Here is a 25,355-nt window from a genome sequence, read left to right on the forward strand (position 1 = left end):
AGGGAGCGCAGGTGTGCCCTGGCAGCTCCGCCCTCCGCTCCGTGGGTCGAATCCTTGTTTCCACACGCGGCCCTTCCCCGCGGCGGCCCCGCAGCAGCGCCGTGCTGGGGCGGGCCGTGCCTCACACGGGCACCTGCGGGGCAGCGCTGCCCGGGGCCCCGGCCTCGGCTGCACCCGCAGAGCGATCCCGGGCGCCGCTTCCTTGCGCACCTCGCTCTCCCCGCACGCACGCCCCAGTTTTTCTGCAGAAGCAGCAGTCGAGTTATCACTGAGTGTCTCCAGTGAGTCTCCCAGACTGGAGATGTTCCAGACCCGCGTGGACGCCACCCTGTGCTGTGGGATGGCCCTGCTCGAGCAGGTTGGACCAGGTGCCCCACTGTGCTCCCCTCCAACCTGACGCACTCTTTGATTTTTCTGATCCTGGCCGCCCCGCCCCGTCATGGACACGCCGCTGAGCTGGCCCCGTCTTCAAAGCCATGACCAAGCCAGGAACAGAGACGAGGGAGGCGGGGAGCAGCGCGGGCAGGGAGGGGACCGGCCGTCACTGACGCGGTCCTCCCGGGGCCATGCCGTGTCCCCGCTCCTCGACGGCAGGACTACAACTCCCAGCAAGCTCCGCGGCAGGGAGGGCGCGGACTTCCCACGTGACTCGTAGGCTTGCGCGGCGATTGGCTGCGGCCGGGAGGGAGGCGGGCCCCACGGGAGCACTTCCGGTGCCCCGCGCTCGGCACTTGTTTGGATGCTGCCGTCACATCATGGCGACGCGCGGGGGCGGCGGCGCGGCGGGACCGACCCGGCGGAGCCCGAGCTTCAGCGGCGGTGGGGACGAGGCGGCGGCGGCGGTGGCCCCGAGAGGCAGCTCCGAGGTGAGGCGATGGCCCGGTCGGGCCCGGCGGGAGGGAGCTCCACCTTCCCCGCCCCGCCGGCTCGCGGCGCCGTGTTCCCCGCCTGCCCCGTCCCCACGCGGCCGCCCGGCCCGGGCGCATGGGGCAGGGGCGGACAGTGCCCGCGCCGCCTCCGCCGCTCCCGGGCGCCCGAATCTCGGGCTGTCCCCGAGGCCGGAGCCGCCGAGGCACCCGCGGGCGCGGGTCGGGGCGGTCCCGGCGCGGCCCCCGGGGAGCCGCGCTCGCCCCGCGGGGTCGGAGCGGCCCCTCGGCGCTGCCCGAGGGTCGCGGGGCGGTCCCTGCGGAGCGCGGCCGCCGGGGGCGGCAGCACGTGGCGGGCCCGGTGCGCGGGGGGCGGGAGCCGCGGGGCGAGCAGGGCTCGCCGCCTCCCGGGCTCCCGCCGGCCGCCCCCCGTACCCTCGGCACGGCCGAGGCGCCGGGCGGGAGCGGACGGAGCCTCTGCCCGCGGGGGTGGCGGGAGCGTTTGCTTAACCTCCGAAATAGTAAAAAAAACAAAGGGCCTTTTTTTTAGCTTTTCCATTTTTTACTGAAACCACAGTGAAAGCGGGGCTGTTCCCGGTGATGTTACAATAATTTCTGGCTGCAGATCCGGTTAGGAGAAGCCTAAAATACCTGTGCTTGGTCACCCAACGGCAAAGACTTAAAATACGCTGTAATTGAGCTGCAATATGTAATATCACCAGCTCGGTGTTTTATGTGACAGGACTGCCTTGCTAATCTCATATGCTTCTGAAGTATCTGATTCTGTGCCCTTACATAAATTCAAGTGGCTTTTCAGTGGTAACTTTTTTCCGTGGTACAGAAGATAATATCTCAGAAATAGTAACTTGGTGGTGGTGGTTTAATTTGGCTGTTAAAAAGGACTAGGAAGCCATGGAGCTAGTTTTCTTCACTGAAAAGCATCGTCCTCTGCAGTGTGGTTTTATTAGTTCTTTACTAAGAAGTAACTTGTAAGTAACTTCAGTGTCTGTTATGAAAGCAGATGATCATGATGCTAAAAAAAACCCAACCCTGCATTCCATATTATTTGAAATACAGTCAAAAGGAATTTAATTATTTTATAGAGGTGAAATATGGCAGGCAATGTTAAGCAAATTCTACTTTGAACTTTTTTTTGTGAATTGAAAATCGTTCAGCACACTCTTGTAGATTTCCCTCCACCTGCCTTGATATTATTTTTAGGTTCCTTGTGACCTGTTTGTGTTGGGAATTCAGAACTTGTCTACCCTGCTTTTTCCAGAATCATACTGAGGGTGACTACAAAACTATTAAGTTTATAGTAAAGAGGAAGTGAAACCTCATTGGTGGAAGTGATTCATGCTGTATTAAATGTTTTCTTAATTAACACCTGTCTCAGATGTGTATATTAAAAATGATCTTGTTAGATGTGCAGCACTTTGTCCTGTGGGTAAATACCCTGAAAGCTTCCATGTAAGCTTCGTGTTCCTGCAGTGAATTTTGGAATTGCAGGAGGTGTTTGTCATGAATTTTTTAGGTTGTTTAAAGAATCACTGGCAAAAGCAGATTTTATATAAAAGCAAAAGCACAACAGAGTTGCTTGGCGAGGTTCACTCTGCTACTTACCGTGTGGTTAAAGCAGGCAGAGAAAAAAAATGCAGTAAAATCAGTTGGTCTAAAACTAAAATCAACCAAAATGATCAGCATGGAGGCCGGGGATAGGAAAGGGTAAGGATGAAAAGAAATAAGGGGGACTCTCCTGTTGAGTCACACGGTTCAGAGTGAATCCCCCTGCCAAACCTAGCCCCAAGGCTTGACTGATAGTTCAGGTACAAGAGCACTTCAGCTTAACAGCACTTAATCGATGCCTCCAGTTAACCAATTTAACAAAAGATTCTGTAGAATTTACTATCAGTACAACAGAAAGTCACTTACAGGCCTCACTCACTCACAAACGTAAGGCATTTAAGACTCTCAGAGTGCAGCATTCACAGTACATTTGCTATAGCATATTTACACTGCACAGACACACACTTGAAGAGTATGTACCGGGTATATATCTGAAAAATTCCCCTCAGATCCAAGGAAGTACTCATGTTGGATGTCTTTGCATCATCTCAAGGGGCAAAGAGTTGAGCCTTGAGGAGTGGCATCAGTGCAGGCTCCATCACCAGCGTTTGGCAGTGGTCCTCCAAGAATGGCAAACTGGGAGAGCTGCCCCCAGAGGGAAATGCTGGCCACAGCCTGCCGCGGTCAGGAGGGCTCAAGGGATCTCACTTAACATCGCTGTTCATAGGGTCACAAGAGACAGGGCTTTAGTCATGATGTTTTTTCATCCTGGCTCCAATCTGGGTTGGTAACTGCCCTTGAAAGCCCCATAACAAAAATATTGTTCCACTTGGGTTGTTATTCCTGTAAATAAAAAAGTTTTCAAGGATGTTTGTTAAAAGCCATGAGCTTGTTGGACATCTCTATTTCATGGGAGCAGACAGTGTTTCTAATCAGCTCTGGCTGAGCTTATTCCTGGGTGCTGTTTGTCAAGGCCAGTGCCCAACGAGCAGACCTTGAGATCCTAGTGTGGCATGGGGTGGGGTGTGAGAGATGCACCACCCCTGTGCTACTGTCTTAAGCTAAATGAGGGAAGAGATGGGTTTGGGGGTTTTCTTTCTGTTTGTGTTTGAGGTAGATTTAAAAGCTTTTCGTAAAAGCAGGCATGTTGTCTGTGTCATGAGGCCACTGAAAGAGAAAAAAACTGTGTGGTTAAGGGTAACAGGGAAAAGTAAGGACTCTAAGCAGGGTCATATGAGAACATTTCGGAACCAGTATCAGAGACAGGTCTTGAAGGAAGGCCAGGAAACTTGATGGTGGAATTCTGCTAACAAAGAGTCTTGTCTTGACTTTTATGAAGGTAACATACAAATTTAAGAGGTGGTTGTTGCTTAATAGTCATCCTGCTGTGTTGGAACTTCCAACCTTGCAGTGCTTTGAAACTAGTGATGAGCAATACTGCAGGTTCCTCAGTCTGGTGTTTTGCAAGTAGATAAATGAGTGCACAGAACATAGTTTTTAATGTAATGACAGAACATGGTGAAATGTTTGTTTGAAATGACTTTCAGATCTCACAGCTAAGATCCTTGTTCAGTGGAGAAGCCACCTCAGAGGCCATTAGGTTTGAGAAAGGTATAATTAGACTGCATGATCATTCAGGTCAGTGAGCACAGTATAGAGAAGTATTGCATGGAGAAGTAACCTTAATAAGCTAGTCTTGTGGTCAGAAGCATCTGAATAATTGTGACTAGACCAGTGGATGAAGGTGCATCTGCTGTAAAAATCAAACCCAAATTTTGTGACATCCTAAAATAGTGGTTTTCATGCAGAAGTTGCAAATAAAATTATTACCAAAAAATATGACTTTATTTAATATAATTGTTTGTTGAAAAATCGATTTGAGGAAAGTGTATTACATAGATGTTTTCAAAATAAGCTTTTCTGTGTTAGCAGAAAAAGTAAATTGCTGGGATGCCAGAAGCTTAATATTTGTTATGAACCATACACGTTTGTGATAAATATGACTTCCCCTTTTTGCCACAATATTTTTTTTTTACTGCACTGGGTCAGGATAAGGGCTATGAGGCTTTTATGAGCAGTTGCATGTGAAGTACGTTTGAAAATGTAATCAGCTGATACTTGAATTATCTCATTTGGAGTCTGATGTTGTGGAATTGATTATATATTTACTTATATAGTTAGGTTTTCCTTACAGTTGTGAAAATCTGGTTTATGTACATATGTTTGTTCCAAAGCTTCCGGAGTATTTCTTGAAAGTATTAGCAATTCCCAAGCCTAAGGTGGAAGTTTTCACAGCACAGTCCAACTGCTACTGCGAGGTATGTAGGAGTTGTTTTCATAGATTAATGCTGGTGCTTATGTTTTTTAGGACAATTAGCCAACATACAGGAGAAAGTGGATTCTGGTGCAGCTACCAATTATGGGGATTTTATTAAAAGGCACAGAGAAATATTTTCAGGTGGTTTAGGGAAAGATTGTGTATGTGTATGCACAGGAGTATGGAATACAGGTAAACATGGTACTTATAATAAGCACAGTATGTTTTAGGTAGCATTTTGTGCTGTAGACTTGTGTAGGTAGTAGAACAAAAAAATAAGTGGGTTTGTGATACATTTTGGCGTGGTGGTAGGACAAGTGTCTGTTCTGTCCTTATGTGCAGTGCATGTTCCTGAAGCTGTACTGTTTAATGGAGAGCTGGCTTAGGCTCTTGTGATCATAGCCATTTTCACATATGGGATACCTGTCTTGTATGCTGACCTTTTAGGTATGAAATAAGGTAGAGTTTTCTTGATGTGCATCTTCTCTGATCGAAGTATAAGTTGAAGGAACAGAGCAGATGACTGAATGAAAACTTCAGGGTGAGCAGGAGCAGTGTTGCCAGTAATTTTCCTACAGTCATCTTCAAGTGGTTTGTCCTGTAACTCCTAAGTAGTTTGAAGATGACATGCTTATTCAGAAATGTCAGCATCTTGTAATAGCTGGTTTCACAGCTAGATAGGTCACACATATCTTAGAGTTTTGATATATTTGTGATCTTATAAATTTGCATGTTACTGTGCAACATACTCTTTTTGCCTCTCTGTAAACCTTTCTAGGCATGTAATAGTCTGACTCTGGGTTGTCAGATCATGAGCCACGTGTGGCTGAAGATGGCTGGAAGCTGAGAGAGTGTGGTAGCAGCTAGAAAAGGTGGTGGCGATTTCAGTAGAAGGTCTTTGCTGGGGTAGTTTTGTTTTGGTTTTATTCAGTCGGTACTGAATCAGCACTATTACACAATGTGCTGTGGGAAGTGCTCTGTTCTGGCTGGAATGTTAAACTGAGAAGTTCACTAGTCTGATGAGCACACATTTGAAAAGATGAGAGGTAAGAGTTAGGGTTGTTCTCACCCTTGCCTCAGAAAGGAGGGAGCAAGTTCAATGATTAATATGGGTTAGTACTTAACATTCTCAATGTGTTGTTTATTATTCCTATACTCCAGCTTGAAGCTTCATAAAGACCAAATCTGAAACTACCTCTAGTTAAAGTGTTTTAAGAATAGCATTGAGTATAGGAGGGCTGTTAAGACTTCTGGCTGATGTTTTTAATAGCTAAAGTTACAGCTAATGCAAAAATTCTTTGTTAGTCGTAATTAGGAAGTCATCTAGGTATTTATGTTTGTGGCCCCTGTCAGGCAATAGCAGACTTCTGGTTTTTAAAATGAAAACACTTCCTAATTTAGGTTAAATAAGTTAGAATTTTAATATGTTTTGCCACTACTGTCAGATTTGCTAGAACTTACAGGCTGCTTGACAGCATTTTAACGAAGAAGAGGTTTTTGTTTTGGGGTTTTTTGTGTGTGTATGCTGTCAGATTTTTCTAGCTGCTGGTAGAACCACTTTTTCGAACACGTTATTCTAGTCTGTGGTCAACAATTTGTAATTTTATTTAAGATAAGAAAACTGGATATTTTTACAAAGCCTGTCTACTGCTACACTGGGCTTTGGTTTTGCAGGGAGCATACTTGTCAGTAAGCTTGGATTTGTTCCCCGTTCACTAGAAAGCCAAAAGAAGATAATCAATTTCTGTATATTTTCACCATCTTTATAATTTTCAAATGTGTTGGAGATGTATAGGACACTTGCACACAAACCTTTTTTCTTCAGTATTTTTATAGGTTATTTTCTGATAGGTTATATATTCTGCCTTTTCTGTTAGACTTTGGAGAATGAGTCTGAAATTCTAGAAGTCCTTGTGGCTTTTTTGACAAAGAATAAAGAATACTTAGAGTTTAGAAATTATTATTGTCAGTAAAAAATTGAAGTGACACCTAATTTGACTTCAACAAAAAGCTCTGCTGAATTAATGAGGTGGTGTTCACTTCGTGAAACTTCCAGATGCTTTAGAATATGCATATGAATTGCCAGCTCTGAATTGACATTTAGGTTACTATGATGGTTTGCTCAAAAAGAGATGGTCATTTCATGACTTACTGGTCACATGTATGCCCCTGCTAGTAATTGTTCTTTTTTTGTTTTTTAACTGGAAGCAACAGAATATTCTCAGATAAAAACCAGTGAAAGTTTTTCAGTTAACTAGGTTTGAAGCAGTTGCAAACTCACAGAGACTGCTCACAAAAATGGTCTTGTTGACGTTCCAGTTCTTCAGTAGCCAGTGTTAAGTGTGTACCTGTGGTGAGAATAAGGTATTGTGTGTTCAGTTCCTTGTGCTCTGACTGCAATTAGATTGACTTTTATTTTTTAGAGGCTCTTGTGCTTTGGCTTCTTTCCAACCATCCTGCTTCCACTTCTGTTGGCAAGATTGCCTATTGCTGTGCAGTGAACTGGGTTGAGGAACTGATCTGGCTGTAAACTGTGTTAGAGCAAGTTGCATAAATGTTATTGCTAGCCCAGAGAAGCTTGGACACTGCTGCTGTTCAGTATGTGACTGCAGCCAGTCAACCCTTCTCAGCTCCTGTTGGAGCCATTGGCAATTTTGTTCTTTGCTTTCAGAAAACACCTCCAAAGTCTATGGATATCAAAAAGTCTGGAAATGCTTAATGCTTTTGGGTGCCACACCCAAAACTTTGAGTTTAAAGCAGACTTTCTCTATTTTTTGCAACACTACTTGGGTACAAGTATCTGAATCAGAAGTTCATGTTCTATGCAAATAAAAACCCTGCAAGTTTCAGCTGTTCTGTTGGTACTGCAGGTACTCTTGGTATTATGTTGTGTTAGAATAATCTGACCTTTCTTGTCTTGTCAGCTTAATGTGACACAGTGTCTTCAGCTTCTGTATGAATTCTGGATTTTAAACAACATCTGTGCCATGGTTTCGGCCATTGGTACACAGGGAGAGGTGAAGTGAACTGTGTTGTTTTCACATTTCTTGTTCTTTTGTGTTTATTTGGCTGACCCTAGAGGGGTAAGCCTTTCCTGGAAGACCCACAGTTTAAGACAAGCCAAGGGGAAAAAAATGCGCATTTTACAGATGACTTTTTCGAGGTGTAAAATCTTGTAATTGGTTATTTGTTCCAGCAGTTCAATTACTGCATGACCTTTGTTGGCATTTATCAGTATGTTGTCTGACATGGTTGGAGAATAAATCTGCAGTGCATTTATATTTGTCCATAAAGCGTGTACATCATTTCCACACTTGTAAAGAGCTGTGCAATGTGAATCTTCCTTGGCAAGTCAAAAGTTGCTTTTTAATGTCTGTAGAGATTATTCGCAGTCAAAAAGCTTATTGTCCTTTGAGAAAAACACTGTGTGAATTCCATCTCCTCAAGAATGAATCTACCTTGAGATAACGTCTAAAGAAAGGGACTTTCTTTAAGAATAGAGAACAACAAAGCTGTTATGCATGAATATTGCAAAAAAAGATGTATTTGTTTAATGATTTTAAATAAACTTTTCAGGCATGCTGAACAAATTTGGAGTTGAAATACATCTCACAGTATATTATTAGTGTTGGCTGCATTCCTTTGATGTTGGCTAATTCCTTTTGAAGAGGAAAACAGTCCTGTGCAGGATATAAAACCCAGTGCAAACCCCTGGCTCTTAAGAATTAGCACATTTTTTAATATGAAAATGTAAGGTAATCTGAAATTAATTTGTGCTTAAACAGCATAACTGTGTATAAATAAGCTCTGTTTTTATGATTCCTTACAATTTTAAGGAAGTTTAAAATCATAAGGAATTTCAGTTCACTGAAAATAAATCAACAAGAATTTTACTTTGGCAGTGAGTTCAGCTCTGCTTATTGTGATTCTAACTATCCATGAACGTTGTATAGTGGGATTGCAAATGGACAGCAAAAAAACACCCAGCCACCTTCAAGTATTGTCCTCAGTCCCAGCCTCTGCAGCCTAATCAAACAAAGCAAAAGCACACCCAACCAAACACCCTTGCAATTCTCATCAGCCTGAAATGTTTCTAGAAACTGAGAATGTTGTTCAGGTGATTAAGAGAGAAGTCTGCAGATGCTTAATAAACTGTAATGTGTTATACAGAGAACATCAGGTATTCAGCTCTAAAATATGACCATGTCACAGCAGTGTTACAAAACAACTGATGATGCTTAACTTTTTGGTGAAGTGATTAAATGTTTAGCATTTTAGGAAAACTTTAAGAGAAAGTTCTGTTTATTGAGCAGAAAGAATGTATTCTTAAAAATCATAGGCAGTAGAAATCCAAGCCTGAAGCCAGTTAATATCCACTTTTTCGGATAATTTCATTGATTTAAATGTTACCATTTCAAAAGTTCTCCTGTTCCCGTTTATCATTCCTGTTATAATAACCAATCTTCTCCAGTTAAGAGCTGACAGTTGTATTTGGCTGTTGAGTCAGTTCAAGCTCTTGCTGTGTGCCACTGAAACAATGTATATATGTAGTTTTTATTGGACTTCTTATCAGGGTTTCTTTTTTGCATTTTACCCTTACTTGTCCACGTAAAAGAAGGGTGGCAGTTGTCATTTAAAACACGTTTGCTTGTCTGTTTACATCCACTTCTTGCTTTCCATTCTGAAGGTGCTTGGTGGTGCCATGGAAGGAGAGGCTGGATCTCGGGACATGGGAATGAATAACCAGGAGCAGCTGGTGAGCAGCAAGTGCCCGGAGGTGTCCGATACAGCGTTGCAGTCCAACTGTTACAGCCTGGGGAGCACCGGCGCCTTGGAGGACCCCGAGTGTGTCCCAAAGAACAGAAAGCACCCGGGCTCCACATGCTGCTCCCAAGAGTCCCGGGAGGAGACTCCGGGGAGAGAAGAAGCCCGTACGGATCCGCCTGATGGCCAACAAGATCCAGAGAGTGAAAAACACAAAGAAAAAACTTTGGGTGTGTTCTTGTTGGCGTTTTGATTTTTAAATGGCTTTAATATTTCTGTGAAATAGCTGTGGATTTGCTCTTTGTCTCAAATTTACTCTGTAGCCAAAAACTTGTCACCCGTAACAGGATATTTTGAGAAACTGTGTGCACTTCTACTTGGGAAAGACAGTTCTTGATGCATATGTAAGACTCGTTCAGCTGGCAATGCTATTTTTACACGAACTTTAATAATAATAACGTGGTAATTGCTAATCAACTTTCTTAACTTTCTGGTTTAAATCTGGGATTGCGGTGTTCAATGCTGCCAAAGCACGGCTGATAATTAAATTCAAAGTGCTTATTAAGAACATATCTGCCAATACTTAACCTTCTAGATGTTATTTTTTCAGATTTTTTTTTAATCTGTGCAATTATAAAACACAAATATTTTTGTGTTTTTATATTAAAGTAATTTTTGCTATCCTAGTTGTCAAGTGGCACGTAGGGCTAAACAAATGTATTCTTGCTGATGACATCTTGTGATGACTTCCCATTTGTCATCTGTTAGGATTATGGAGCTGTCAAACCAGGGAACAACTTAAATCAGTCTAATTTCTCATGGATCTATATTTTACTTCTAAAGACAGGCTGCTTTTCTGGTATATAGTTTTTCTTCCTCAGTATCATTGTCTGTCATCCATTTCATAGGAAAAGAAGTGTTATTATTAATGCAAGCCTTGAACACACTTTCTACTCCAGAAGAAAAGCTGGCAGCTTTGTGCAAGAAGTATGCTGATCTGGTAAGTAATTTGTAAAGATAGCAGAAGTTATTTATGTGTTACTGTTGACTATGGAATGCAAGAACAACTAATGAAGGAGAATTAATGATTTTGAGTATTTTACAGTGTTGGTAAAAAAGGCATTCAGGCTGACTGAGTATTGCTTCAGCCAAACTTTCTTGTAGTCATTTCACTTCTACATGACTGCCCAAATCCAAAGAAAAAACAGGTTTTTGTAACTTGGTGTTGAAGCATAATACTAGGATTAACAGAGTTCTTTTGGGAGTAATAATTTTCCTAATTCTTGATAATGCATTTATGCTAGTGTTTTATCATTGTAGGATAAAGAGAAAGAACATACTATCATACAGAGATTTGGGGGGGTGAATGTTCAGTTATATTTAACTCTTTGGTAATTTTTGGGAAATGTGAGACATTGGAAACATCTAGGTTTAATTTTGCCTTGTGCTTTCTGATCATGTAAAGGAACGGAAAGAAAGGGTTGATTTTCTTCGGTAACAAAAAAGAAGCAGTTTGTAAAGTGCGCTCCCACCTCAAGTAGCCTAAATGGTAATTTATTCTCTAAAATAATTGATCACAAAATTGGAGGATTAGAGGAGAGGATTTGCAAGTCTACTTTCCAGAATGTTCTTGGAGCTAACAATGCTTGACTCATTTTTCTTTAGACGGGGATAGATAAGAATGGAAAGACTGGCAATCTTGTGTGTATGTGTTTTCCCACTGCATTTGTAGTTATAAAATGAATGCAAACTAAAGAGATTACAAAAGCATAAGTTTTCTCTCTGTAGCTGTCAAGTGTCATATGCAAATATTTCTGAAAATGACATAATGGCTGCACAACATGGCATAACTCTTCTGAAATAATTTTTTTCATTTGAGATTCGTATTGTCTCCAAAACTTTGAGGATGATCTAGCAGGTAGTCTTTACTCACAGAGGCAATACTGGTTACTTAAAAACAGACTTAGATTAGTTCTGTTACAGAAATCCTGTGTCCTCTGTGGAGGTCTGTTACATTTTTGCTTTGTTTTTCTTGCTCTCATGTGCTCTTGGTTCATGTGAGTGCATTTCCTTTAAAACCAGCAGCTTCTCTAAGAAGTCATTTTCATTTAAATGAGAAACAATAATAGTTCTGAATTGTAACTCAAGGATGGGGTACCTACCTAAAAATGAGCCTCAATATTGTGAGATAAAAGTGCAGTGAGATAGTTGTTCCTTTTGAGCAATTGCTCATGCATGTGATGTCTTTTCTGTTTAAGCAAACAGCTCCCATGTCAGCTCACAGTGGGGATGAGGGCCTGCATCAAGAGCTAGGCCAGTATGAATTCCACAATTCTGCAGAAAGAAGAGTCTGCCCTGTTTCACTTTGAGTTTTATTATTGATGAGAAGATCACAAAACAAGTGGGGAGCAGCTAGACCAAATAAATTGTAATCTCCTTCAAGAAGCTTGATAGTCAGAAGAGATGTGTCCTCATTAAGGTTTTTGCCCTCCCGGGCAAAAACCGTAGGCAGAGTAAGCATTCAGTCGCCGTCCTAGAAAACCACTTGCCTTCCTCATGATGCTCAGAATGGCTGAGGAGCTGGGTGGGAGCTTGTCTGGGTGTGAAAATAGCTCTGTTTCAGCTAAATGAGTTTGAGGGATGCCCCTGTTTCACTTAGAATGTTTAGGTTGGATCTGATTGCGTTCCTTTCAAGATGCATTCTTTTCTTCAAGATAGTGGTGGAGAACCACTGGCATAGGTGTCAGCTTTAATGCCAGCAGAGGTTTGAACTGTTTATGACAGTGCACCTACAATGCTTTTTTTCTTTTTTTAAAGATTCATCATCTTTAAAGCTCACTGTCAGGTTTTTCAGTGGTGTCTCATGAAAAGGACTGTACAATGAAGGTAGGAATGCCTCTCTCCTGGCAAAAGATCTTCCACAATTTTTTTTCCGTAATTTGGAATCTATCAGGAGATCAGCCTGTGATGCAGGAAGGTTTACATCCTTGGTAATACATCTCACACTGGCACACTTCTACAGGCGTGAAGTTTCAGAGGTGTGCAGACAGCACAACAGCTTGAAGTGATGTTTTCTGATTTGGATGTGAAAATACTCCCTTAATATTTGGTTTCTCTGAACTACATTAAATACACATTTATGTTGTTGTGGAGGTCTTTAACTTTATTCTTTCTTTTGTGCTTCAGCATTATTTTGAGCTCTTTCAGAAAACCAGGATTGTATTATTCTTCTGTCATGGTGATATTCCTCATTGCCAGTCCTCTTTTCCTGTGGTGTCCCAAGGCTGAGGCACTATGTAATAAGGAGCAGTGTAACACTTAACATTGTTGCCTTCTTTGCAAAGAAACAGCCTCAGAATAACATGTTTTCTCAGGGAGCCCAAAAATCATGTATAATGGAACATACTCTGTGAGGTATTAATGCAAGAAACTTCTCTTCACTGGATATTCATAATACAGATTTTTAAATATGTATACAGAGCTTAACTGTGTCGTCTACCATATAAACAGCCTAAAGGAAATAGAACAAAAAATTTTCTTCAGATGATTGAGACTGCAGATCTCTTGAAGTGTGGACTATGTAGTTGTAATAGTAACTGACTTGATTTGTTAGGGCTGCTAGTTTTGTCTGTTCTTTTCTGAAATACCGCAGCATTTTACAAACTTTTATCAATTACTGCTTCCCTTGGGAGGAGCTCCTGCTGACAAGGAGCACTGTACAGTTCTGTGGTTTTTCTTTTTGATAGCAAAACAAGACATGTTGGATAGAGAGTTGTGTGTACCTTCAAGATAAGAGTGGGAAAAGTTGTGACTTGTTGAAAAGCCAGTCTCAGTTGGCTTTTAATTGTATCTGCTACATCTTCCTTTCAGAGGGCTACTCTTACCTCTGTAGGTGAAAGCAGGCTGATAGCTCATAGTCAACAACTGGTTGTTGTCAAAAAACTGCCTATTCCTTGAAAAAATGTTGTTGGAATTTGTATATTTTGTTTTCTATCTTTATACATTTAGAATTGTCTGGATGGATGATGGCAGTTTGTCTTTAAGATCAACTTGAGGTTTTAATGATATTTTACTTCCTTATTTTCATCCAAAATGTTCAAAAGTTTCTTGAGTGTGCTCATCTAGATGCATAAAGATGGTTTCACTGATGTTTATTTAACAAATTTATTCTCTAACTATAGTTGGAGGAGAGCCGGAATGTTCAAAAGCAAATGAAGATACTGCAGAAGAAGCAAGCACAAGTTGTGAAGGAGAAAGTCCATTTGCAGAGTGAGCATAGCAAGGCCATTTTGGCACGTAGCAAACTGGAATCTCTCTGTCGGGAGCTTCAGCGTCATAACAAAACTTTGAAGGTTAGTTTATTTACATAAATTACAGTGCTGCTGGTGATGGAAATCTTACAGATCACTTAAAATCAGGACTGCTGCTTTTTCCTTGTCACCTTGCCCATTGCTTGTATGTGTAGGAGATGAGTGGCATGTAGTGTAAGTGTAGCTGATTTTAAGGTAAGGAATACAGTGATGGTTAACTTGCTGATCCCCCTTTCTCCCCTCAAACCAGTTCATATTACTTGCAGTATTTGATCTTGTCATACGTGTTTCTGGGACCAGTGCTGATAACTGGTTGGAAAAAATAGCTGGGACCAGTGCTGATAACTTGGCTGGAAAAAATAGCACAAGTGAAATAATAGCAGCATGAAATGGCAGGGTAACCAAAAAGCTTCATTCTGTCAGAATATAATCGATGGAGTGAAATGGAAGGAGAGCCAAGATAACATCTGTGATTGCTGTAGAAGATTGCATTGTAGTATCAATGCTGGTTTTTACATCTGGATAATGCTGACATTTGCAAGGGTAGTTATGTAGCATCTTAGTACCAGCCTTTGAGTAATGTTTGTTCTGGTAAAGACAAAAATTTCTAAAAGTTTAGCAATTTCTAGATTCTTTTTTCCACATACTTCACATGGGTAGTCAGCATGGCATATTATGATTGTGGCTTATTTTAGTTCTAGCACTCTAGAAATTTAAACTCTACAAAAATAAATTACTGCAATTGTTTCTGACTCAAGAAGTGCATGGTTTGACCTGAACACTTTGAATATTTTATGAATATTTATTCATTAAAGGAAGAAAACATGCAACAAGCACGTGAAGAGGAAGAAAGACGGAAAGAAGCAACTGCACACTTCCAGATCACACTGAATGAAATTCAGGCTCAACTGGAACAGCATGATATACATAATGCCAAGCTCCGTCAGGAGAATATTGAACTGGGGGAAAAACTGAAGAAGCTCATTGAACAGTATGCGTTGCGAGAAGAGGTGCTTACAATACACTTGTAGTGGGATTGTATGAGTTCCTTGACTGTAAGGATCAGATAATTACTGAAAAGGAAGGAAAACCCCTTATGTTTTACAGCCTTTTTATATATTTTTTTTAATTATTCTTTTTGCTTCACTACTGAGAGAAATTTAGTAGCTGTTTGGCTCACTGTCTGCCCATCCTGACTGGTTTTGACTATCTAAGTTCAAGATGCATTGGAGAAAGTCTTTCACAATGAAAGTAGTCAAACAGAAATAAGTTGTCCAGAGATTGTCAAACCTCTGCCTTTAGATGTATTCAGAGCTCAGCTGGCAAGGTGTGAGTATCCTGGTCAGGCTTTGAAGTTGACCCTAGTTTGAATGGATTTAATGGCCTCCAAAGGTTACTTCCAGTATAAATATGTATTAATAATTGAAATTCTTCAGAATTATAATTTCACATTATAATGGGAGGGGATATAAAAGTTACTCTGTCGGGTTTTCTGAGGAAACTCCTTTGTGTACATAGCTGCTCTTGTTGGCACAGAATGGAAGTAAGCTATCATGCTTTAAGGACATATTCAGCCTGGTGTCACAGAAGTGTCTCTGCTTCAGGGCTAACTGAGCTGTCTTTAATTGGCACCAGGATGTGAGCTAGCTGCTCTAAGCTAGTGATGGAAAACAGCCAATTCTTCTTGTCCAAGGAAGAAGTGAGCTGCATGGAGTTCTACAGCTAAGATTAGTTGGCTGGTTCTTAGTTGGCACAGGAGGTTTGGAGTATAATTTCTCAACTGTTTTTGGAAGGTTTTTTTTGTTTTGTTTTTAATCTGGATCGGTTAGTTAGAAAGCTCTCTGTAAGGTAATCCTTTACCTTTTGCAATCATGGAATATTTGTATCTACCTTGAGACTATATGGAGGGGAGATAGGAAGTTGCTTTGTGCTACTTTATGGATGGAAGTAAGACTGCAAAATGCAGTGACTTGTGGGATTTCATGAGATAAATAAACTGTTGTTGCAAACTTTGCTCATTTTGAGCTTTTTTAATTATGAAGAGTAGAGCTTTTAGAAGCAACACAATGAGGATTAGAGGTAGATAAACCAACTTCAGAAGCAAGGATGTAGGCTGCTCATTACAGGAGTTTTGAAATGTGTGGTGTGAAGTGACTGACGATATTGTACCACCTTAATGAAACAGGCACCTGTCTTCCATGGAAGACAAAAAGGGTAATTACAGTGTATGGAGATAAAGGGGGGGAAAAAGCATGTAAAACAGTCTTTTACCACTTTCTCTTTTGCATGAAACTTCTAAACAATGTGCATCTCCCCAAACATTCCTCCTGCCTTTATTGACCAGCAGACTGTCTATATTTGACTACTATGATTTTCTTTTTTCCTTTAGCATATTGATCAAGTGTTCAAACATAAGGAACTACAGCAGCAACTTGTGGATGCCAAACTTCAGCAAACTACCCAACTTATTAAAGAAGCAGAGGAAAAACATCAACGAGAACGGGAGTTTGTAAGTGAACTCTATATATGTTAGGAGAAATAAAACCCACCAAACCAGACTTTGCCTGATTTAAAGCAAATACAGCAAATTAAGAGGCCCCTAGTGTAAAAGTTAGGGTAGATTTCAACAAGGAGACTGAGATTTAAGTTTTGTGTATGATGCCTAAAATATTATTGTCCGTGCTAACAGGCAAGTAATGTTACTCGTTTGCATCTTCTCAGCAAATATGCTGAGTATCATTTAAATTTCTCGTAGACTGGGGGACATGCTGCAAAACACCAAAGGTACTTGCTGTGGTCAAGAATTGTAAGCTCTGTTTTTATGCTATAAGAAATTACAAATACAGAATAAAGCACTTTATGCACTTTTTGTCTTTATACACTATTTGTCCCCCAAATTGTGTGTGATGTTTTATTTGTATGCTGATAATCAGCAATGTACTTGCAGTCTTCTGAGAAGTTTTCTTTCAATGCATCTGTAACTACTAGACAAAAAATGTTGGGTTTTCTCTGTAATCTTAAAAAGACCATCTAGTGTTGGATTCTTCTATCTTTTTTGAATGTAATTTCTGAGTTGTAAGCAGGTGAAAATATCTTCAAACATGAACCTACAAAATGATGTCAAGTTGAAGTAAAATGGGTTTGAATTAGTCTGCAAAGAAAATATGGTGACTGGAGAAATGAAAGTGGAAAATAAACTAGAGAAGCTATAAACCAGTTATAAATTATGTACTGTTTGCTAATTAACTGTTCATAATTTAGCAGTTCAAACTTGCTTGAGAAATAGAAACATTGACTCACATTACCAGTTAGAGAGATGTGTCAATAAAACTCTGCATGCCATCACATGCTTTAAATTGTATATATGAAAATATACTGTAGTAATAAAAAAGTCTATGTGAGAAAACATGGTTTAATAGCCCTTAGGTGATGTTAATGTTTGTTCATTTTTAATCATAGATTGAGTTAAGCCATTTTGGGGAGTACTTTTTTTTCATTATATGGCTTTTTGCATTGTTTTTTAGCTGTTGAAAGAAGCTACAGAATCCAGACACAAATGTGAACAGATGAAGCAACAGGAAGCTCAGCTGAAGCAGCAGGTATGTTTTTTTAATAGAGAGATCTTCAGTAACAGTTCCAAAAAGAAAATACCCAGAGATTTGTGACTGTAGTGAACATAAGGCAACATCTGAAAAAACTTAATATTTGTCAGATGCTTGTGAAGAGTGCTTTGTATTTTTTAAATTAATTTCCAGTAGGTAATTCTTCCGTAGTGAAGCGTGAAACATAAATTGTAAAGAATTCATGTTTTGTACTTGCTGTTTAATACATCTGGAGAATACTGTTCCTGGAAGGTGCTCAACTTTGAATTTCTGGAGTTAGTGCTCTTCTAAATTAGTAATGTTGATACTACAAAGACTAGAATATAGGAAAGCTTAAGAAGAAAAGCTTAGGAAAGCACGGCTTCTCTGAAAATATTGCTCTTTTGTGACCATAAAGAGTTGTGTGGGGATTTTTACTCAGGCAGGTTTTAGAATCTGTTGCTATTTCCATCACCACCTGTTGTGGAGTATTGGGAGCAAGCAGTGTCCCTTTTATCCCTGTAGTTATTCAGATTTAGTAACCTGACTATCTCTGTCCACGGACCCTGCTGTCTTCAATTTATTTTCTTGTAATGTAAATGCTGTAGCAAAATCCCCTCTGAGAGAGATGGGCTCCAGTTTTTGTGTTTTGGTTCTGGATCACCTTCAGTCATTGACTGCACACAAGCTCAGCACGAGGCACAGGGAAGTTCCAGCCAATATCAGAGCAGTGGGGAGCAGTAGCTGTTCTCTTCACTGGATGTCTGGTACTGCTTCTTTTGAGGTTTTGTATGAAGTTTCTGTCCTGGTTTCAGCTGGAGTAGAGTAAATGTCTCTATTCTGTGTTTCGGATTCACTATAACATTGATAGCACACAGATGTTTTGGCTGTTGCTAAATTGTGATTATTTTAAGTCAAGGGCTGTTTTATGTCTCATGCTCTGCTAATGAGGAGGTACACAAAAAACCCTAAAGAACTGGGAGCACAGCTGGGACAGGTGACCGTGGGCAGAAGGCCAAAGGGACGTTCCCAGACCAGAGAACCTCATGCCCAGTGTATAAACTGGAGGAGTTACCCAGAAAGGGGGCTGGTGTGGGCTTTGGAATGGGATCTGGCACTGGGCAGTAGGTGGTGAGCAACTGTGTTGTGCATTACTTGTTTTTTCTTTTCTATTATTATTATCAAAATCTATTATTACTGCATTTTACTTTGTTTCAATTACTAATCTGTTCTTACCTCAACCTGCAGTTTTTATTCTCCTCTCCATCCTGGGGCTGAGTGGGGCTGAGTGAGCAGCTGGGTGGTGCTCAGTTGCCAGCTGGGCTTAAACCCTGACAGTGTCTTTGAAAGCTATTCCATGCCCTTTTTTCACATACAGTGTACCCAATTCTTTTCTAGGCTTTCCAGGAGTTAGGTTTGAAGTGTGTGTGTATGTGTGTAGTTAGATGCAATCACACATATCTCCATTGGACTTCAACACAGGAATATCCAGATACTTCTGGATCGGTTTTTAACCATGCTTAGTCTTCTATGATTTTTTCCAAGTTGGTTATCCTTTAAAATCTGCCTCTCTTGTTGTTTTTGATAGTTACAATGGGTATAGTTAGTGGTTTCTTGAGGCCAACAGATTTTTTTGTAGGATAAAATTAACTAGAAAATTCAGTGACAATAATGGCAAAGAGTCACGAAGTACTGCTGACAAGCTAGGCTAATTCCTGTTATGAAATTCCCTTTACTAATACAGCAAACCACAATATTTCTATGCTCTGAATTGTATTGTCCTGCAACCTTCAGTATTGTATTGTATTGTATTTCTATGCTCTGAATTGTATTATCCTGCAACCCTCAAGAACTGAGAGAACCTACTACTCGTCACTGGGAGTAAGAAGTTACTTTGAAATTGTCATGTATTAGAACATCAAATCACACACTGATTAGGAGTCTTTTTTTTTAAACTATGTTATTAAACATATTTTGCAGCTCTTTCTTCATGATTTTCCTTGTGGTGCAGAGCAAGAAAATTTTCTGTCATGGAATGTTAATGCTCTTGACTTTTTAAAGTGTAATGCTTTTCACCGTTATGTGAATTTCTTTTCAATATTCACTTTCCATGATTTTTGTTCACTGGGCAGATTGTGAATATGTATTTTGATTTCTGAAATCAATCTTGTTTATTTTGTCCCAGCCTCGGTTATTATCTTTGGCTGGTTAAGGTGGAAAGGTAGGTAATTCCTAAGTTTTAATTTCACCAACCAGATGCTGAATTTCCTGTATATGTGTATGTCCACAGAATTTTTTTTTTTCAGTGGGGAAGTAAAAATGAGGTAGTGATGAACTGTGATGTATTCCAGCATTTTATTAAACATAATATTCTTTTTACTTCAGAATATATTGCTGTTCTATCAACATAGAACTCTACTTCACATATAATTTGAATTGCACGTTTTCAGACAAGGGCTGTGTGTTCCTCAAATGGAAATTGTAGTATCGTTTAAAAAAAAATAAGGAACTTCATGTTTTACTATTTCTAGTTTCATTTTGCTGTGTACCTACATATTTTTGTGTTTGTATACACTGTTCAGATTAATGCCCCTTCCTCTTTTCCAATAGCTTTCTCTTTACATGGATAAGTTCGAAGAATTCCAGACCACCATGGCAAAAAGTAACGAGCTCTTTACAACTTTCAGGCAAGAAATGGAGAAGGTATTTATAGGATTACCTTGTTTCATAAAAAGTAATATAGAAATGCATGCTGTTAATGGGTTGCATTTTAGATTTTATAAGCATTTGCCTTCTGAAAATATAAAGAGTATTTTGACAATTTAATATGGATCATAAGATAGGGTATAAGAACTGTGGAAGAGAAATGTAATTTTTTTTCTGTATTTCAACATACTTAGGTAATAGCTAAATTGTAATTTCAGTATTTTACCAAATATTGGTTCTTATTCTGTGCTGTGCTTATGTTTTAAAGCTTCTTTTCCTGGAGGTTTTTATTACTTGTACTTGAAAGTTGATAGCCTGTTTCATTTTAGACTCAGTATTGTTTTCTTTGAATACAGAATCTGTATTTGTGGGGTTGATTCTGTGGAGAAGCACTTTCCAAACAACTTGTTCAAACTGGACATGGAAAGTAATGCTAAGAAGTCTAATTATTCATGTAAAACCACCTACATTGCAACACAAGCCACAAAATTAAATCTTTTACTTATCTTCTGTAGATGACAAAGAAGATTAAGAAACTGGAAAAGGAAACCATTGTGTGGCGTACAAAATGGGAAAACAACAACAAGGCTCTTCTGCAAATGGCTGAAGAGGTAATCATCTTTTAAGCAGCAGTGTAGTTCAGCTAGAGCCTTAGTTCTAGAGAACTTCGTACTGTTTTTTAGTTTAAGAGAACTGGAAGTAATACACTGTAGCCTCTTCTTGGACTGTCTGCATTATGTTTCCTGTTATGCAAGTTATTGTCCTTCTCAGGCATGGAGAATGGAAGGCTGCTATGTAAATCTAAGCTGATGGCACAAAAAAAATTGAGCCTCATCTTTGCTTACTGTGGGATAATGTGTATGAAATCATACAAGCTGAAGGAATTGACTGTATTTCAATATGCTGAGCAAAGTTCAGCAAGTGCTGTGATAGAAATCTGTTTGAAATGCACACAACTTACCTGAAGGAAATAACCCCTTTTCGAGAGATGGATTGGTTTTTTGCATTGCTGCTGTTTTTGAGGTCACAAAATGCCATTACTTACTTGTAGTCTGGCAGGAGCTGCACAGTGCAGCTGTGCCTGCACTGTGCAGGGCCTGGTTCAGGTGGATGAGGTCTGGCCTTGGCAAACTGCTTGGTTGAGTAGGATCTGCTGTAGTGCTCTTTATCTTCCCCTCCCTTCTTATAGGGAGCTAGTTAGGAGAGCCATGAGTATGGTACACTCTGGCTGGATTCTGCTGATGGATTGTGGATTTCTTATTTCTGTGCCTTTCTTCTCCCTTAAGCTGCCACTATTTGGATTGTAGTTGACAGTGTTATGGGATTTCATATTGGAGTCCTGGTGATGGCCAGCCCTTACTTACATTTAGCATTAAGTGATTGCGTAGTTCTCATTGCTTGTTTTGAAAGTGGCATCCATTGCAACTCCAGCTCATGGCTAGGTGAAGGATTCTAAGAAAATTGACTCCATTTCAGGTGGAATTTGGCCTACTGGATTAATTAAGACAATATTCAGTATTCTTTGCATTGATTTGAGGGAGTAAAATGGTTGTATCACAGAGTTTTTATTTCCTTTGTCCTTCAGAAAACAGTAAGAGATAAAGAGTACAAAGGCTTTCAAATCAAACTGGAGCGTTTGGAGAAGCTGTGCAGGGCCCTTCAGACGGAAAGGAACGAGCTGAATGAGAAGGTGGAAGTGCTCAAGGAGCAGGTTTCTCTTAGAGAAGCAGATGTGGATCTGGCTGTGCAGGTGTTGCAGTCCTGCACACTCAATTCCCACGAGGAGCTGGGAACTCCCATTGACACGGAACCAGGAATCCAACCCGATGCGGAGTCGCGCGCGGGAAATCGCTCAGAAAAGACTGTCTCAACAAGTCCTGTTCCTGGCACTGAATCTGTAGACTAAAATGAAGTGTAAACACTGTATTGAGAGATATATTTTGTGTATAACTTTCTCTGTTGGTGGTAACTATTTGGTTTTGTGGTGAAAATTTTCTTACTTTTTCTACCATATCTGTATTTTCTTAGAACTACTGGACTTATGTGGTACAGGAAGCTGCATAGCAGCTTTAAATAGCTTAAACTATAAATTTTCCACAACTGTGTTGCACATCTGCCTCATTTTTTTAAAAGAAAATATTTTTCCATAAAAGGATGCATGTGCATTTCCTCCCCACAACACAAATCACTGTCATGGAAGACTGTGTACAGATCTGATGTCGTTTGGGGAAAATGGTGACAGCAGGTCACTCTTTTGTTTTAAAGAACAGCACTCTGGTTTTGTTCATTGATTTGCTCTGATTTGTTCATTGCCACTCAGTATACTAAAGATTATCAATTTTTCCAGTAAATTTATCTACATAAGGGTGTCTAATGGCCAGTAAAAAAGTCAGCTTTCCCCCTATATATGTTTTCATACATATGAATGAAAAAGTAAAGGTCCAGAATACAGTAAAAGATGTGTTTAAAGGGTTTTATGTACTTTGTGGTATGAAAAAACAGCTTTGAAATACATTAATTTGCAGCTGGTGAAACAGGGTGTACAGCTTTTTGCAGATGTCTCAGGGTTGTGTTGTAAAGGTTAGTTTGGACTATTTGCCCTACCTGTGAACATATTAAATATAAACGTGTGGGAAAATGTACAGTGATGCTACCGAGTGGGATTTTGCAGCTGTGGAGCCTATTGCACAGATGTTGGTCACATTCTTCCCCTTAGCTGCAGTGTGTCCACCATGGTTATCCTGACCAGAGAAATCCATTCATGTCTGAGCAAACCTGTGGATTATCTGAAGAGCTGGCAAATAAAACACTTCCTGCGGGAGGTGTGGAAGGCAGGAGTCTGGCATATAGACCTCCCCTAACAGCCAGGTATGCGACGTGTTTAAGTGTTATTGAGGCTATACTGGTTATAGTTGAACATGAAGATTCAGATACATCTGCTGAAGTACAGCGTGGAATTTCTTGCACGTTCAGCCTCAAAGCTGCACCAGTTGGCAGAGTGCCTTCCCAGTCAGGCTGTCTGGTAAAGATGGTACTTCACATTCTTACACTAACATACCACAAGCAAAGCCCCCTTGTTACCCTTACACCATGTTGTATTTTCCTAGGAAATCTGATGTTGATAGCATGACTTCATTCCTAGAAAAGAACTCAGCATTTATTGTCTGGCAAGGCAATGTGATCTAACTACAAGCTACCCCAAACTTTAATTCCCATGCATTTACTTTCTAGTTTTGGTTATTGTCATTTTAAGAAATATGAACATGTGTAGCCTTTTCTGGTACTTAAAGTTTTTTGCACTTACTTGGGAGGGGATTTCTGAATCAAGCACATCTCAATGAGCTTCCCACCCCCATTGCCCTTGGCAGTTCAGTGGCTAAATTACTTGAATGTTCAGGCTGCACTGAGCTCCCAGTCCTTTTCCTGTAGTAATGGACATTGAGATAACTTAGCTGTCTTGGAGAGAAAGGTTATGTAAGGCATAATACGTGTGTTAGCTCATACCACTATGAGGAAGTGTGCAAAACTTGTATTTCTGAAATGGAGCAAATGGGAAGCTGACCATCTTTCTCCTAGATTGTGTGGAGTTGGTGTTTGTGGTCCAAGCACAATGCAGGAATGAAAAGAAAGTAGCAATGAGCAGTCAGGTTAGATTCAGAGCTTTGAAATGTTCATCATGTGAACCCTATAGCATAAAAATAACTGGAAAGAAATATTTCAGACTTGCTGTTCAAATTACTTGCTTTATAGAATCAAGCTTGAAAAGACAGGTGTGAGAACAGGTTTTCAGCTAACACTAGGTATGATGTAATTTTCCTGAGGAAAAGTGAAAAACTTTGGTGCATCATACCCTTGGCAGGGTAGTTTTCTATTTTTACAATTCATTATTTGGACATTTGTATTCTGAACAATTCTTTCTGTAGTGCTTGTTTTACATGGAGGCAAGAGTGAGGTTTTGGACCCTGCTGCAAGAATAAATGAAAGGGCTTTTAGAGACACAACAGATGTATGGAACAGCAATACAAATATCTTTGTCACTGGCTAAATATGTAAATGAAGCGGAATGCCCCAAGTGAAAAGCTTTTAGAACGGGGATATTTTCTCTATTTTCTACCCTCAACATACTCTTATCACAGCAGCTTCTCTGACCAAGGCAAGCTGTACTTTGCTTCCTGAAACCAGTCAGCAAAGTTTCATGCATTGATTAAAAAGTGTTGTTTAAAAAAACCCAAACAAACGGATGTTAGGGATAAGCTGAGCACTGTCACTCATCTGCCATACTGCAGGCTATTGCACTGCCAGGCTGCAGCCAAAGGGGCTCCAGTAGGGTTGTTAAGTGAACTTGAGTTACTGCCTTTCTCCCACTACTACAAACCATTTAACTTGGGATGTAAACTGATGTAGCCTGAATGTGTCTAATAGTGAAAACTGGGGCCTGATCGACAGTTTCACCATGATTAAGCTGCAAAAAGCTAAATTGTATGTGATTCAAGACCCAAATACGTGTATACATACACACGTAAGTTAGGGCTGTATCTGTGTTGTTTTGTCCTTCCTTTCATTACACCTGGTTATGTTACAGTTCAATTCTCAGGTGTTGCAGAAAATCTACCTCTTTGGACTGTAGATGGAAATAACTGTGAAAAAAGTGATGCAGAAATCTAGTTTGTGCTAAACACACTGCTTTATTTTTACAACCCATGTCTGCTTTCATGAGGAAAAGTGATAAATGAACAGGCAGTCTTTGTTTTGCTTTTCAAAAACATTTTGTAGAGATTTTTCACTAATGTGAATCTGAAATTTTATCTACTCAATTCTGTATAGATTAAGTAAATAAGTATGCTTAATATATTGGACTCTGAGTTTTTCTTTAACATCATACTCATGTCTTCTAACTGAATCTGCTGAAACTGTATTTATTTGAAAAGTCAAGAGTGAAAATTAAAATATGTGAAATTTGATTTCAAGTGTATTGTTGGAGTGAGCTGCCCTGGGAGGGGGCTGTTCTGGGCTCAGGACAGTGACTTGCACATTCCTGGTGGGAGCAGCCTGGGGTAAGGGGTGAGTAGGTGCTGCACTCTGCTCACTTCACCTGCAGGGTCTTAAGGTGAGGGTCAGTAAAGGGCAGGAGCTCTGGCTGGACCTGCCCCTGCCTGCTTCAAATTCTGCTCTTGCCTTCTCTCTCCAAAAATTTATCCTTCATAGTTCAATAGGGTGCACTGTAAAAACTGTGGGGATTTATGCT

General features: G+C 40.3%; 1 protein-coding gene across 1 annotated transcript; it reads left to right on the top strand.

Moving 5' to 3' along the window:
- The first annotated feature begins 476 nt into the window (after nt 1–476).
- TXLNG (taxilin gamma) lies at nt 477–24,959 on the top strand. The gene is given in 12 exon segments (XM_063392896.1): nt 477–509; nt 511–634; nt 637–866; nt 9,437–9,743; nt 10,422–10,513; nt 13,695–13,865; nt 14,639–14,833; nt 16,213–16,332; nt 17,348–17,422; nt 20,015–20,107; nt 20,626–20,721; nt 21,696–24,959. Coding segments are annotated over 12 exon segments (1,857 nt in total). The 3' UTR covers nt 22,017–24,959.
- Nucleotides 24,960–25,355: the final 396 nt, after the last annotated feature.

This window comes from Prinia subflava, chromosome 3 (assembly GCF_021018805.1).
Source record: "Prinia subflava isolate CZ2003 ecotype Zambia chromosome 3, Cam_Psub_1.2, whole genome shotgun sequence".
Classification (NCBI taxonomy): domain Eukaryota; kingdom Metazoa; phylum Chordata; class Aves; order Passeriformes; family Cisticolidae; genus Prinia; species Prinia subflava.